Genomic DNA, 16,888 nt, shown 5'->3' with positions numbered 1-16,888 from the left:
CGGAGCTCCTCCTGCCGACGCCGCGGAGGGGGCCGGGCGTAGGGCCGGGCTTGGGGCCACCGAGAGGCACGGGGGGAAGAGGGGAGGCGAGCGGGCGTGTGACGCCGGCGGCTCCCGAGCGCCCGCGGGTGCCGAGTCCCCCCGCGCAGCCTGCGGACACCATGGCCGGCGAGACCGAGGATCCGAACGGCCGGGAGGCGCAGACCGTCTGCGACGCCCTGGAGCGCTACGAGGACACGCTGCGGGGCGCCGTCCGGGAGATCCATGTGGACATCCAGCTGTTCAAGCAGGGGGTAGGGCGGCAGGTGGAGGAGGTGCTGCGCCTCGCCAGCCCCCTGGCACACACGGTCTCGGAGCTGCAGCAGGAGAACCGGCGCCTGCGGGCGCAGCTGGAGCGCCTGTCTCGGCAGGTGGAGGCCCTGGGCCGGTCGGCGGGGCTGCCGCAGGAGTGGGCGGACGAGGCGGTGGAGAGCCCCCAGGCCGCGGGGGCCGGCTCTCCGGGGCAGGGTTCGGCCGACGGCGCGTTCGCCAGCCATGCCAAGCCAGCGGTCCCTGGCCGGAGCCAAGTAAGTAGTCACTGCCAAAGAGGCGGCGGGAGGAAGGGAGGGCCAAGAGGGTACACGGATCATGCCAGATTCTGCATTGGCACGGGGGAGCGTTTAGGGACGCAGGGTTCCTCTTTTGCAGTGCAGTGTCAGTGGTATTTTGGGAGGTGCTCTGGGAAATGGTCTTGGCCGTGATACCATATGGAGACTTACCTGATTGTGGCACAGTTTGGTCAAACTGGGATCTTGGTTAGAGTGGTAGTAACCTGTCAGTTCAATGTGGTTAGAAGTAAGAAGAGAAGATGGGGCAGTCTCACCTGTCAGTATACATATGTACGTGAATATTTGCGTATCCTTTCTGGACTCGATTCAGAGGGATCTGTGTGCCAGCACTGCAGTTTGCCAGTTGGCAAGCTCACAAAGCACAATAGCATATAGCAGGCAGTAACGTGAACAAGGCTGTGCCCCCACCCATTCTCCCTCCTTCTTCCACCGCTGCCTCCTGAGGTTACATCTGTGCCTCTGAAGGGGTGTGCACTGAACGAGGCAGCCCCGGCAGCCGTGCATCCTAAAACAGCATCCTGCAGTGAGACAGTTTTGTTTTATAGCCATTGTCCCAGACTGCTGCAGCTTGTCCCTGGCAGCCTCACACAAGCTGTCGTGGTCTCCATGACCTAAACTTGCACAAACATACACATTCCTGCCAGTGATAAAACTTCCTCCGGTGTAGTGGAGCATTGTAACTTGGGGCATAGAAATGCCACTTAGTGGGAAGCTCATCTGGTACTGAAATGTTTTATGTCATACTTTTTCTATGTGTCTGTCTCTGCGGGAAGAGTTGAGAGCTCCTGTGCAATCCTTGATGCCAGGAGGGGGCAGCCAGACGGTACATTGTGATTGAGTCACATAAAACTGGAGTACTAGAACCTTGGCTTTCACAGATGACAGCCTATTTTATGTAATCTTGATTAAGCCATGTCTTAAGGGGTTTTTAAGACTGCTGAAGATAAAAAAAAAAATGGTCTGTGGTCTATCTAGGCTTGGAAATTAAATTCACTAAACTTGGTATAGGAACAAGCAGAGTCTGTATTGCATTCCAGCCCTGTTAATTCCTACTGACTTACAAATGGGGGCATAGGGTTTCCCACATCTGGGCAATGAAAAGGTAAAGCTGCTGCTTGATACGTTGTTCCAACATAATTGTAGCAAATGCTGCCTTTTGCCCCATGTGACAAAGGTAAGCAGCACACCTACAACTTTTTGTTCCGTGGAGCCATCCACATCCTTGTTTGTATTTCAGGGAACAGAGGGGAGCTAAATGACATGGAAGGGACAAGGGATTGTGGTCCCTCACACCATTCCACCTGCTCCGTCACCACTGTCTGCACTGCAGTGTGTCAGTTTTCACAGTCTGTGAAAAAGTCTTGCATCAGTGTTATGGCAACGTCCAGCTTTGAGTATCGGTCTGCCTTAAAGCACAGTCTGAGGTTCTGTTTGGATTGGAACCTTCCTGTTTTGCTTTGAGAGTTCAGGGAAAATCACTTAAGTACTGACGGTTCTTCAGTGCCCTCCCAACAATTTAGGTTGGAGAAGTTCCCAAGCTGGCATAGCTGACCGAGAGGGAATGTCAGTACTGAGACCTATGGGAGGTGCAGCTAGAGCCGTACAAGCCAAACATGTGCAGTGAAAACATAGTTTTGTGGATCAGGCTCTGATGTGGCTGTGCTGAATTGGTGAAAGAGCAAGCCTTGGTCACTTGCTCTTGGTCACCCAGATTCTCTGTAATGAACAGTGTTCCTTCAGTTGCTTGCAGCTTCTGGTTATATGATCAAAGCATTTGAAACAGAGTACCATAAATGGCACTATGTATGTTTCCATATTTCCAGATATTTCCATGTTTCAAGATAAACAAGTACCTGTGATAAAATTGGTGACACCTCTAGTCTTAGAAAATACTTCTGTAAGTATGAGATATAATAAGCAAGTAATACTGACCTGGGAATAGTAGCAAATCAAATGTGTCTTCTGCTTCTGAAAAGATTTATTGGTCGAATTCCTTTTTACTGTGTGGTTGATGCAGCATTAATTGGATACCAGAGATTCTGAGTATCTTCAGTGTCTGAAACATTATTTTCTAATATTGCTAGATTATTTTTCAAAGTAATTTAATTTAAAAAAAAATGAATCCAGGGAGTTCCAAGCGCAGTTCAGAAGTAAGGACACAAATGTCCTTTTAATTCTAATCTGGGCAATTTCTACTATGGTGTCCTTGAAAGCTGCTATACAACAGTCTAAATGCTGGTTTAGGTGGAATTTTAAATGGCCATTAGCCACTCTGATTTGGAGCTGAGTCTTTCTGTTATTTTGATACCAAACCTTAATTTGGCTCTCTAACCAGGCCAGAATCTGAGAGTTGCTTGCACAAATGTGGAAAATAAGGGATGTTTGAAGAATTAATTTCAGATTGGGATCCTGGAGCCATAGCTGCACTACTGAGAATTTTTGTTGATCAGATTTTGTATTTTGGCAGGAGCTTTAAACTTAATGATATTTCCATAGTTTTTGTGGTTGAGCATGGTGCCTTTGTTAACAGGGAGGACTGAAAATACTCTAAGGGTGTTCTGTTTTAATACTGTCAGAAGAGTTTCTGTACAATGAGGACAGACTGCTGGCAGAGAATCTGCCTGCATTGGTCACAGCAGCAGAGCGATGAATAGCTGACTATGAACACCTGTGAAGGTCGAAACAAGTATTACCCATTGATATCTCTCTGTGGTGACCTGATGGCACCCAACAGTTAGTCAGCCTGGGAGTAACTGCATGAGACATGATGACCTGGGTAGACATAATGAACATTATTAATGATATAATTTACGTGTTCTTGCTTGTAGATGCTGCTTCTGGGAGCTACGTTTTTTTAACTGAAGTAATCACGTGAAGCAGTTTCTTCTTTCTTTAGTTACTGCAGCCAAAAAAATCACATAGTTCCTCACAGTGTTTTGCATGCCTCCCCCAAACAAACAAAACCACCAAAAAACCTCATACCAAACCACCAAAAAAAATTCTTGGCTGAGTTTTCTGGAATTATACTGGCAGATGTTATTGGGAAAATTGATGCTTTTTTCAGAAAAAAGGTATCGTTACAGAAGTTACAGATTATAATACAGCTGTAATGTTCTAGGATTGTATTTACTTTGTGTATTGCTTTTACAATGTCTTTTCATAATGTACTTTTTTTCTGCAGCAAATGGAAAAAAATTGCAGAGCATTGTTTCCTGCAATCTCAGTCATTTTCTCCATTATTGTGCAGAGTCTTCTGTTTATCATCTTCACAGTGGATGGTGATACCTTTATCTATCAAAAGGTAACACCTTGTAGGTACATGGAGTCTGTGAGGACAAGTGTGCCAAGATTGATACAAGTCCTGCATTGCCAGTGCTCCATTTGCAGCCTTGGCTCTTGGGGTTAGGTAATTGTTCCCTTCTTGTATTGTGGTCACTGACACAAGGAAGGCCTGTTCTTGGCAGATGTTTCTAGATATTCTGCTCACTTTTGCTGCTGTTTGAAATTTAGCTGTCATGTCTGTTGTCTGTTCTGACAGAGTGTGGACCTGGATGACCACCACAAACCCGAGTTTAGAAGAGTTTTTAGTTCTTCCATCATTGAAAATGGATATCGATCTTCATCAGGTAGGAACAGGGCATGAAATGACGTAGCACTACTTGTAAAATACCTAATTCTGGCAGGCGTAGAGCAGGTCTCACATGTTGGGAGTGTTAGAATCCACTATGGTTTCAACATGGATATTGTCCTGTGGCACCAATACTTTACTTCCTAATTAGGAGTTTAATTTTTAAACTTTAACTTAATTGTTAAACATGCACTATGGTGTTTCATGAGCTAGAGGCTATTACTGTCACATTATGTTGGACACTAGTGGTAGTAAGGCTTGCTATTCTGGGTGCCATTGTAGCTTTGCATCCCAAAACATCTCGCAAATTACCTGTCCGCTTCCATCATCTTTCAGTTGAGGAAGGACTTACTGTCTGCATTTTAGAGAAAACTGAGTTATACAGTGTTTCATAAAACCATGAAAAGAATAAACATGCTGCCTCCTCACCCAGGGCAGGAGATGGGGAGTGAGAGCTGCACAGAGGAACAGGAGTAGCTTACCAAATGCAGATACTTGTGTATTAATGATCTAAAGACATTGTTCCTGCTGAGATTCATGTAGAACAAGTACGATCACTGCAAGGATCACTTGCACTAGGGTTGTTTCTGCAGCGTAAGTGGTACAATGTTCCACAGGGAGAACAAGGTGGGATAATTTCAAGGACTTGTAAAATAAAGCTATTGCATGGAAATCGGTTTGTAACTTGTTACAAATCTACAAACAAATTTACTTCGTCTCTCCTTTTTTTTTTTTATTCAGGAAGTCAGGTGAAAGTCTGCCATGAACTGACCTCTTTTCAGATGTCAGACTCCTCTTCCCCTGAAGCCCATGCCCCTGCAGTCACCCTACAGATGCCTCACCTTCCCGTTACTGCAGTAACCAGGACATCTGAGAAGTTTTCAGGAGAAAACATCTGTTCAACAGGAACAACTAATGCATCTGCTGGCCTGCTGGGACAGAGCAAGAGCAAAAATGCAATGGCAGTAAAAACTTCCAACCAGCCAGGTAAAAGAGACAAAAATGACTTGCTGAAGGTGCATCCCATTTCCTTACTTCAACTGGTGCTGTGAGTATTGTCCTGTGACCTAGTGGTAATTCTGAAACCTTGCTTCTATGGCTATGTATCCCATTGTGAGACACTCTGGTTTGGAAAATTGTGGGTCCTAGCTGGAGCTTTAGGCTCTAATGTCGCATCTGCTGAGAATTTTTACTGCCTAATATATTTGAGTTCTTAGTGAAGCCTATCTTCTAGCCCAGTTACTAAATTCAGTAAGTTACCGAACCTCTTCAACACAGCTGTTTTGATGAAATTTACAGGAGCTTTTAGTGCTTTGAGACCTGAGGCCCCTTGAGAAGTTAGGCAGATATTTATTTGGCTAACAGGTTCCAATAGTCACTTGGAGGAAGAAATGACTGACAGCAGTCTGACACATATACACAAGTCAGAGTGACTGCAGAATCTCATTTATACCTAAATTGAGGGTTTAAAAAAAAAAACGTATTGAAGTCAATCATCCTTGAGCTGTGACACTTACAAATTGGACTATTTATGTGGGTCAGAAATTACAGAAGGAAACCAGATAGAATTGCCAGCGAGAGATAGGGGTTATTTGCAGATTGTTCTTTTAACTTTTATCTTATTAAAGCTGAGAATGTAGCAAAACTTTCCTTTGTCTTTTTTTTCTGCTGATACAGTGAAGGACTGGAATTCAGTTACGGTGAGAACAGTGGACTCATCTGCCACTGGAGGTGAGTGTTCTATCAATATGCCCTTATGCAACACAAATTGAGAGGGATTCTATGCTCTTTGTCTGGGGGTTCAAGATCTGAGCATGTAGTTCTGATTAGTAGGTGCATGGTAATGTTAAAATTGCTGACAAGTCTGTGTGCAGACTCAGGGAATCATGAAAACTTGTTCCACTGTGTCAGATTCTCAGTCAGTTAGGAGTGAGGGGTACTCACCCTTATTTGTATGTGGATGTACATGGGTACTGTTAGACAATCTCTGCACTGGAAACCATAGGTACAAGAAAAGTGTGGCAGACAGACAGTTTGTGCAGTCAAGATTTGAGCTGATCAGTTGAAAACTGACTGTACACAAGGTAAGGGCAGTTGGAAAACAGTGTGCCCGTACTGAAGCAAATTCCTTTGAGCAGGATAGAATTGAGTAGTCTCCTTTGTAATATGAATGTGTCAAAGGACATAATGCCTTAAGAATTTCTGATTTCAGTTGAAGTAGATGAGTTGAGCTCTATCCAAAAGTACTTCTGATTGATGTCACCGAAATGTTACTGTCTGCACGATGTGATGGCATTTCACAGTGGTCTCAAGTGTTGGTTTATTTAACAAAAGATGTAGCCCGTCCAGAGTAGGCATCACAGTCTCCTTATCTTAAAGCGTTTGAGATTTGCATAAATATCTGGCAATTGTTAGTGGTCATGAATTTGTCACGTCTATGTGCTGGTATTTACCAGTGTGTTTTACATGAGAAATGTAGTTGATCTGGATCCCTTCTGTAAGAAGTGGAGAGAGTTCAGCTTTTCCAGAGAGTAATTTGGACAGTGATCAGGCTGGATTGCTTCTGAGATACCAGTCCTTCTTCTTTGTGTATAGGAGCCTTAAAGAAATAAATTGCTAGCTTATGCAACAAATTTTGGCTTCAGTGTGTAAAACTGGGCGAGACACTCCACTTTTCTGCATTTGTAGGGTACAACTGGAGTCCGGAGCTGGGCTCTAAGTGGCAAAGTACTAAAGGTAGAAGCTCAGAGGTGGAGGGAGGAAGATGCAAAGTTGTTTTTAAGCCACCTTTACAACTTTTGAATCTGTTCTACCTTACAGACTAAAATGTTTCCTGGTAGAAATTAGGTAATTTAAATTATGCTCTCAATTATGTCAGACTCCCCAGAACTCCCTATGTCTGCCAGAATGACTTTTGCAAGGTGAGCTGTAGCATCTTTCCTTTTAACTGAAACATCCATGCCCTCCTCTGAGTTCTGCCCAAGGCCCTGAAATGATCTGACCTTCCCGGTGCGGTTTTATCAAAGGCATCCTCTCACGGTCCTTTCTGGTATGTTTACACCACCTGCACTGCAGTACAACAATTTTACAGAGAAATTGAACCCCTGGGGAAAACCCCTCCCCAGCTTATTAGTTCATATGGAAGTTAGAGGCCTGCAGCTTTTCAGTGTGGTGAGTAAAAATCAGTGTGTGTGTATCTATCAGGAAATTATTTGAAAGCACACGAGGAAAGTTTCTGCCATAATGCATCTTGTCTCTTCTGCTTTTATATAGAGAATGCCACTTCTGTCACTAAATCTGTCTCAACTGTGAGCTATGGGATACAGAGTGGAACCAAAACTGGTGAAAGGTACGTATTTCTCATGACATTTTGTTAGGCCGTTGTGGTCAATACAGTCTCAAGGGACAGGTGTTCCGCTGGCTTGGAGAGCAGGTTAGTCCCAGATGCTGTATTTAACCATTAGAAGTATAATTGTACATTAACGTACTTGCCCCATTGTCCTACATTAACCTAGGTAATAGTTTTAATGTGTGTATTATGTCCATCAACAAGTAAACAGGCATATTCCTCTTAACCACTCTTCTACTTTCAGGGAATAACCGATCAATGACTACTGGAATAATCACACTATCTGTACTGAAACCATCCTACTGATGTACATAATAGTTTTCATTCAACACAGCAGCACTTGTGTACATACCCTGAGTCTTCTCAGGTGAAACATAGCAGGTGTATCTATTGATCGTACTTCTCATTGAAAATCAGCAACCTGCTGTATATATGATCCTGTATGTCTAGTTTCGGGACCATTCGTTCCCCCTAAATCCGTTGCACAACTTGCCCTTTTGTGCCTTTGATTCCTCTATCAGACCCGTATCTTGGTTAATCCTAACACCTTTCTTTTCACGACACATCCGGTGGGCTGTGCATCAACATCTCGCCCGTGATCACAGCACTGCATAACCTTAGCACTTTTGTTTCTTCTTTAGGGGGCTTCTTCAGGCTGCCCCACCAGTGTACTGAAGAACAGATGAATTCCTGGTGCTGTATTATAAGCCTGTCAAAGGCTGTGAGCTTTCCTGTGGGCTAAGTGGAACAGAGATGAGAAAGGATAAAATTTTGTAGAGCAGTTTCAAGTAGACCTAATTGTGGATTTCCACATTGTCACAGTCTTAATCAGGAAGACTCCCAGTGCCTGCCAGTAGTGGATTTTTGTTTGGAGGAAGAAGTTGTCAGGTCTTTCGAAAACACTTTTAAAAATACTCAGCTGTGTAGAAATTTGTACGTTGGACTTAATTTTGGAAACCAACATATGACTGCCATCAAATATCCTTGGTTTGGCTAGCCTAGAGTTTAATTTGTAGATAAGTGCCTTGCTGAGGACTACTACACATTCCTGATTAATTCAGAGTTGCAGTTGCTTAGTATAGGATTACACGGTATCACAATTACTCCTGGCATATCCAGGCATCCTCAGCATGCAAATTATCCATCGAGAAAAATGGAAGAGCAGCCAGTTTAAATCTTTTCAATTGGGCTTGCATCTGCCTTGAAAAAAATCCCAAATTAGGCATTACATTTCTTTTGAGGTGGTTCCAAAATCAGCACTTCCATATCTGAATCATATGCTGAGCACGCAAGAGAACTTGGTGTCATCTCTGACCTCGATCTGTATCAGAAATTAACTTGTGACACTGATGTCTTTGCTCTTTGCCTGTTTCCTCGTCTCTTGTCATAGGGAGCATTTCCAAGTGTGATGTGTGACTTACTTTGTTAATGCTGATGAAGCAGTTTAGGGCTCAAATTAATTAGAATATAATCCTATATTTCTTGATGAAATTACTGGCTTGCAGTCAGTGAAGCAACAGTGACATGAGCTTAGAATTCTTGCACTATAAGTAAAAATTTCAAAACTACTTCCTGATTTACCCTTCAGGTTCCATTTTTAAAATGTGACTTACTCTCCAGGAAATTTCCAGTTGGAAATTAAAGGGATTTAGTGCTCCTGTGTGGGCACAACTTCTATTTTTCTTTTCTTTTTCTCTTTTTTCTTAAAACTGTTTTAATTGTTGTTCTGCTCAGTGGTACAAGGTGCTTGTGACTTGTTCAGCTGTGTCTTATTTGTAATAGTACCTCAGAATCTTCTATACTTAAGTGCTGTTGTGTGTCAATAAAAATTCTACTTTTATTAAAAACGCTTTTGACTCATTCAGGTCCTCTTGAAATGACTCTTTTGGGAAGTTTAGAGTAGGCAGTAGTTGAACCTTTGTGCTGACTCCTGGGACTGCAGAGAGTTACTCTTTTGTTTAGCCGCATCTTTTTCATGTTCTGTTTCTCCAGTGCCACTGATGGTTATTGTGAAGTGACCCCCAGCTCTCGCTCCTCTCCTCCCACTGCGCATCGCCCAGTTGAAAGGAGACGGGAACTGGTGCGGTCTCAGACGCTCCCACGGACTTCAGGAACTCGGGCCAGGAAAGCACTTCTTGAGAAATTTGAACGTGATGATGCAAAGTACGTCACACTCCTTGTCTCTAGAATGGTTTGTTAATGGGAAACTGATTTGTTGATTAATAGCAGCAGAGTACAGCTGGGTGGGAGGACTCTCTCCATGTAGGATTTTGAGCTAAGGGACAATACAAGGTCACATAAAGCTTCGCTGACTTCACAGACTGAGCTCTGGAAATTCACAGCTACAGATTCCTCTGGCTTTGGAGTTGTTCAGCTGAAGAAGCAGGTGCCTTTTTTCAGGAAAGAGTTCTGTGACAGCTGCCTTCTCTGTCATTATAAAGAGGCTGGGACTGTAGTGACTTCTGTTGCCATTCATCGAGGACCAGAAGTATGGACTCTTCTTTATGCATCATGATGGGAGTATGATTTAAATAGAAGAGGGCCTGGAATCCTGGCTTTAGTGAAATAAAAATTAGTTTTTCTTGCAGGAACAACAAGTCGAAGTTTCAGCAACATGTTTCTCAAATATCACCTGGACAGGGGCTGACCTGGGCAAGGTTGCATAGATGTTCCTGACAAGTAGGTTTAAGTTTTTCTAGAATGTAACTTATTCTGGTCTCTGTTAATTTTCAGAGGAAAAGGAGAATCCAGAGCTAAGCTGAAGAGGTCGCTGAGTTTTGGGGTTGCCAGCGCTAGCAGCATTAAACAAATTCTGTTAGACTGGTGTCGCTCAAAAACCATAGGATACAAGGTGAAGATATGCCAGCACTTTCAGCTCTCTCTTTTTTTTCGGGAGAATTTGCCAAAAACAAATACTCAAAAAGTGAACGTAAAATATGTTACACAATGAATTCACTTCCTCAGGGTCATCCATTTTTGCGTGGGTAACACAAACATGGTTTGCATGGGCAGCACTTCAAGGCAGTGATTGCATGAGTGAGATTCTGTATGTCTATTAAAGCAATGCATTAGTGTTTTTCTGAAAGCCTACATTTTTGTGCTTATGGACATAGACTTCAGTATACACTCACACTTTTTTTTTTCTTAGTTGCAGGCTGTGATTTTTGCGTTCTCATTATATATGGAAAGTTCTGAATAACATTTTGCCAGTACATGGAGACTATGGCCATTTTGCTATACAGCTGACCAAAGTACTTATACAGCTGACCAAAGTACTCTCTATTACCAGTAAATAAGGGAATTTGTAGTAAATGGTTGAATTTGAATCACACCATGAGCAAATTTTTATGAGGTAACGTCAGTGTAACTAAAATAATGCAACGGTTGAGATTTTATTCATTTTACTTGGCCTTAAACTGCAATTGCCAAAGCAATTTCCAGGTGAAATAGATTTTTTTTCTAGGTTTATTTGTGTGTGTAGTATGTTCTTCAACATTACTATAAAAGGTTGCATAATTATTGCTGAACTGTACGTTAATACTATACATAAGCAGAACTAATGAAAATTACTGTTAATTGCTTACCAGAAAAGCTGGGGCTTCGGTTTTATGATAGGAAAGCAGCATGAGACAAGAGAACAAATATGTTTCTTTTCACTGTGGCAGTTGAAAGTAACAATAAGAATTTGTTTTAAGAATCAGTTTTTGCAGTAGGTGTAGTTCTTCCCATATTTCTGCCTTTTCGTGTGTAAACAGGCATTGAATTGGGCAAAGCAAGCAAGCATAGTCCTTGTCTAGCGTTATTCGCAGCCACAAAATGAACTGTTCTTCAGTTATAAATCCTGGTGCACTGGGCCTGCTCCAGAGCTCACTGATGTTGACAGCATTCTTCACAGTATTTTCAGTGGGCTTTTAATCAGGGGCCTTGACTGTGTGTCTGCTTTGCATCTGGGTATTTCAGGCAAAAGGCTTTCATTGCTAAGTGCTCTGGTTTTTTTTCCCAGAATACCAATAATGCAGTGGATAGGGATGAAAAATATAAAGCCTGTACTGTGTTGCTTTTGTTAGTGGGAGAGAAGAATAGAAAATGGCACTGAGCAGAAGCAGCTGCTCTTATTTGTTCCCCCGTGCAATATTAACATGTTTGGTTTTTTCATCATGACAGCACATTGATCTCCAGAACTTCTCCTCAAGCTGGAATGATGGGATGGCATTCTGTGCTCTTGTGCATTCTTTCTTTCCTGAAGCTTTTGATTATAATAAGCTTGACCCAGCTAATCGCAAGCAGAACTTTGAACTGGCCTTCACCATGGCTGAGTGAGTACCACATTAGCTCTCTGTGAAATGCTTCCAGTTCAAGTCTAATGCAGTGGGCAGCACTGGGCAGCAGTGAAGAGTTTAATTACTGTTCTTGTAGAACCTATATCACTAGCTTGCGTGTGTCATGCCAAAAAGGATAGACAAATGCACAGAAGAAACATAGAATGTGTGGGAGACTTCACCTCTATGCATTACTTTGCCTGAACAAGAATGAAGGTTGAATTCGGTGTAGGTAGAGATCAAGACTGAGAGCTTCTCAATATCTTGACCAGGTGACCGCACTTCTGAAAATGGACAGAGCTAATACCCTCAGACACATTGTCCTGTTTCTTTTTGATACTGTATAGCATCAAATGCTAACTTGTTTGTTAAAGTCATTATGAGTGCTAACTTGTCAGTCAGAAATAGTAACTTTCTTGAGCTAGTATCAACATGATTCTTAGAGTAAGAACATCTGTATACAGCTGGGTTTGGTACGTTTTTTCCAAATACTAACAGGCAGTGGGAATACGTGGCTGATGCGGTAACTTACAGAACTGGATTTGCTATTTGCCATTCAGAAAAAAGCTTTCAAAATTCTTAGCATAATGTTGTTTCTCCTTATTACAGCCTTTAGCAAAGGAGTTAATTTAGGAATTACAAGGTTTTTTATATGCACACATATATTTATCAAAAAATTTTGTTGCTTGTCAGTGAGTTGAAAGTGATTGATCTCTAAAGTAAAACTCTAGAACTCTTAAAGGAAAACTGTAGTGTTCTACCTCAATGTATGTATAATGGTAAGTATAGAGGAGAAGACAACATGCACACAACATAAGAAACATTAGGTGAGAATATCTACAGAAATTACTATTTATAGCTGTGATTACCTTTAAACTGTTTTCTTCAAGTGCCAGAAAAGCCTGTTCTCTCAGTTATTGCTGTTCAGCCCAGTATGAGCTCTGCTGATCAAATTGCTTCCCACCTTTGTGATTTTTCATTTAGGCCTCTGCAGGTCTAAATCTGTTCCTTTCTGCTGGTCCAGATTCAGTCAGGCTTCTGCTCTCCAACCTAAGCATCTGAGAGTGATGTCCTAGTCACTCACATCTTTAAGATAAAGAGGTGGTGGAGAACAAACAATTCACAGCCACATGGGCCTTAACTGGCACATCTCATCTCTTCCTGTGTTTTTCCATTCTTTTGGAACTTGCTATATATTAACCAGAAGCTGAGGCATGGGCAGACTAATGTGAAATTGGGCTACATGGTAGAGATATCAGGAATGTGAATGGTAGTCAGTGAAAAAAAAAAAACCAACCCATACACGGGCTTCAGATCAGATCCCAGTATAGAAGAAGAGAGGGAAAGAACAGGAACATTCCATGCTCACAAAAATAACAATCTCCAACCTGACCTTGCTCATTTCACTGTGAAATGAAAGGCTGCTGATAAACCTCAGCATTTCTTAAATGTTTCAGTGATGCTCAAATCAGAGCAGCAAATGAATCTTGGAAGCAGCTACAGGCCTCATATTTAACTCTTGATTTGCTGTATCTGGTTTATTGTTACTGCAGGAAAATGGCTCATTGTGACCGTCTGATAGAAGTGGATGACATGCTGATGATGGGTCACAAGCCAGACCCAATGTGTGTCTTCACCTATGTCCAGTCTCTCTACAGCCACCTACGACATTTTGAATAAAAGCATCGACACCTCTCCAGCCAGAAGGGTCAAGTACAGTGTGCTAATGGGAAGAATGACATTTTGCAAGTGGAGCACAGTGTTATTTCTTGCTTTTTACTGTCCCTTTGCTTACATTCAGCTGTGTGGCTGGCTGACTGAAGTGTTGGTGAGCAGTGCCTTGAAGTGTCGATCACATCACCATGTATGGAAATAGGTTTGAAAAATACGAAAAAACATAGGCAAAGGCAAATGCTGTCATTTTGGTGCTGTAGTAGGTTGGATTTTTAATATTTTTATGATTAAAGATCACAGGAAGCTGATTTGCTGCTCCTATCTCTGTAAGGTTGGGGACACAGTTTTATGCAGTGACAAGTAACTCTGCTATAAAGGTGTTTCCTCTTAAAAATGCAGGTAAAACTCCAGAAGATAGCACCTTCACTTCCATTTCTCTGTTGAGCATAGTACGAAAGAAATAGCAGATGGACAAGGAATATTCTGTTTAGCAAATAATAACCTACAGTATTCAACCACTAGGGCAATATTGTCTCTCCTGCAACCCTGCCCCTCTGCCCCAGCACACATGCACAGAGATCAAACAGGTATTGTTTTGTTCTCTTAAAACATAAAGAGAACAAAACCTCTGGTCTGCTGCCTGCGCTGACAAATAACTACCAAGTTGCACACCGGCGTTTGTCTGTAATGTGCACATCTAAAATGATTTGCTTAGAGGCATGTTAAAGCCTCTACTGGCATCCCTGGATTAATTTCTTGATCATGAAGAATGGCAATAGCTGCTCTGTATATGAGATTGTGTGCTTGCATAATTTATGATTACAGCGTAGGTGGGAGCTGGCAAGGTACAAACCTTTCTGAACAGTTGGAATAGAAACAAGGCTGTAGTGTGCTTAGACATGGACTCTGGAGGAGAGCAGCTCTCCAGTGTGGATGGGAGTGAACTCTTTACAACTTGTTCGGTCCTCATGCTGACCCAGAGGTAGACAGACAATACACGAAAAAGGTATGAAAGATATCAGTGTCTTGAAATGCCTTGCACTACTTTCAGTTTTCAGTTACATTAGCACTGAAACCACAATACAGTTCGATTATTCCAGATTTACTAGACAAAAGGATCGTGTATCCCTCTTTGTGGCTTTCTTTTTGATAAATCAACAGAGCCTTGTTTTCACAGTGAATGTTAAAATCAAAACCACTAAGAAAGCATACTTTAAAAAAGCCTTTTAAAATTATTTCTTCCCTAAGAACAGGCTCATAAAAAGTAAAAACTGAAAGCCAGAAGCCCTCTGCTCATGCTAGAGAATGTTTTTTAACCTGCACTTGTGCTTTTTGTAGATATTTATAAAGATTACTTTGATTCTGTATTGATGACCATTTATAATAAAATATGTCAAGTGCTCTTCAGATTTGTTGCATCGCTTTAGAATGAAGTGACAGATAACCAATCAGTGAAAACAACACAGAGCTTTTGCTTAGAAGATTTTAGTTCTATTCATGATGCTCTGAATTTCAGTTTTAAAAAGTACAGAAGTTCAGTTGCATTTGGAATATGATTTTCGTTCAGTCTCCCTTTCTAGTCAAGTTTACTTCAGAAACCATGAATGAAGCAACCATTTTATTAGCAGTCTCAGGAAACAACAACAACAAAACCACCAAAAGTGTATTAAGGCAAAGTATAAGTTATCTGCTCTAGGTGTGTATCATCAGGTTCTGTTTAAAGTGTAGCTTATGCTGTTGCTGTGACACTGTGGCAACTGTTTGAGAGACTTAAATACACTTAATATAAGGATCTGAAAGATACTTAATCAAATTAGCAGGATCCTTGGTATTGTAAATCTCACAGCTTTCATTGAAGTGGACAGAGATTGGGTGAGCTGTTCATATTAGCCATGTAACTGCCATTGTCTTCAGTTTTTTACTTTGTCTTGAACAGCCATAATTCTGAGGAGTGAGTGTGCACCTGGAGCTCTACCAAATGCCTCGTAAGGCTAAACACACTGTACTTATGGTTTGGAGAAGTTTGGATTAAGCATGATGAGAAATCTGTCCATGGCTGTCACCCGCAATACACCTGAATACTTTTTATTGACTAGCAGAGCCAAGTTCCATCATAGCTACCACAAGAGGGACAATACTGGCTTTATACGTGGCATTTCTTCACAGTCCCAGGGCATGGATGATTTTACTGTGTGATATGAGTGCTAAAGTCACAGGTAAGTGCTTGGCCAATTTAGGCCTAGTAGCATGTAATTATATAAAGGAAGTTTTAGACAGTAAAATTATTGCCAATTCACCAGGGTGAATTTACACCCTTTCTGTAATTTAGCTTGTTTTCACAGCTACCCGGAAGGTCTTTGTACAGGTTTTCTAAAGTCTTCTCACTTCAAAGAGGTGATGGTAAAGATACCCGGTACTTGCCAGCAGACTGACTGGAGGAAAGTGGAAAACTGTAAGCTGAATTTAACTGTTAGTGTTTCATGTGTAAGAAGATGAGGGAGATAGTGCTATGACATAATTTTAGAAAAACTTACAGCTTTGTGCATTAAGAGATCTGATCTATATGAATAACCTCGACTACTTGATTGTATGATTAAATTGAAATTAAAGTATATAATGTATGCCCCAATGGATTTTTCAGTATTTTTATTATTTAAAAAAATGCAGAGAGCATGTATGTATATATGACAGGAAACGTGTTTAGCATGAGTGATAAAGAGAATAAGTTGGCATAATATATATTTTACACAAATGGACTATTTCTTAGCTTTTCTAGTGTTTCTGCACTGTATCTAAAAGTATCTAAGGTTGTTTATTGGCAACTTGATTCTGCTTTTAAAGGCTAGATTAGTTTGTTCTGTGCAATATTTTCAAGATAATGTCAGTAGAGGCATCATCTACTTTTTAAGATTATGTTTGCGTACAGCTTCCCACAGCAGGAAAGTCCTTCTCTTTGAAAGTATAATAATTGGATGGATGCCTTTCATCACTTCTCCCTTTGTGTGACACTTGCAATAAAGTGTTTAAACATATGTTCAAACTCCTGCATACGTGCAATTAGTTCTAAAACTAGCCTACAAGGTTCAACACGTGTCATTAATTTAAACCTGGCCTGGTTTACAGGGATAGTTTTAAAATGTCCAGAATAAAAGATGGGATTGCTTTGCATCAAGTGCATTTAAAAGCCACTTTCAGTTATGTTAAAATAGCTGTGAGTCTAGATAAAGCCTCAGTCAAGTTAACTTAGGGTCATAGAATAGTTTGGGCTGGAAGGAACTGATCACCTCTCTGGACCACCTGTGCCAGTGTT

The 16,888-nt window shown here is 41.6% G+C and overlaps 1 protein-coding gene across 1 annotated transcript; it reads left to right on the top strand.

The window, feature by feature from the left end:
• The first annotated feature begins 134 nt into the window (after positions 1-134).
• SMTNL2 (smoothelin like 2) lies at positions 135-16,207 on the top strand. The gene is made up of 9 exons (XM_032707300.1): positions 135-566; positions 4,147-4,234; positions 4,978-5,223; positions 5,914-5,967; positions 7,510-7,585; positions 9,578-9,748; positions 10,319-10,436; positions 11,750-11,901; positions 13,458-16,207. The coding sequence occupies exons 1-9, from the start codon at positions 162-164 to the stop codon at positions 13,582-13,584; spliced, it is 1,437 nt and encodes a 478-aa protein (XP_032563191.1). The 5' UTR covers positions 135-161; the 3' UTR covers positions 13,585-16,207.
• Positions 16,208-16,888: the final 681 nt, after the last annotated feature.

The sequence above is a fragment of the Chiroxiphia lanceolata genome, chromosome 20 (genome assembly GCF_009829145.1).
Source record: "Chiroxiphia lanceolata isolate bChiLan1 chromosome 20, bChiLan1.pri, whole genome shotgun sequence".
Lineage (NCBI taxonomy): Eukaryota > Metazoa > Chordata > Aves > Passeriformes > Pipridae > Chiroxiphia > Chiroxiphia lanceolata.
The sequence above is the reverse complement of the archived record's forward strand: the minus strand, read 5'-3'. Positions and strand labels throughout refer to the sequence as shown.

Coding starts and splice junctions, on each gene's coding strand:
- SMTNL2 (XM_032707300.1), top strand. CDS start 162: ATGGCCGGCGAGACCGAGGATCCGAACGGCCGGGAGGCGCAGACCGTC. Junction 4,235..4,977: donor TGGATATCGATCTTCATCAG/GTAGGAACAGGG, acceptor TTTTTTATTCAG/GAAGTCAGGTGAAAGTCTGC. Junction 9,749..10,318: donor TTTGAACGTGATGATGCAAA/GTACGTCACACT, acceptor GTTAATTTTCAG/AGGAAAAGGAGAATCCAGAG.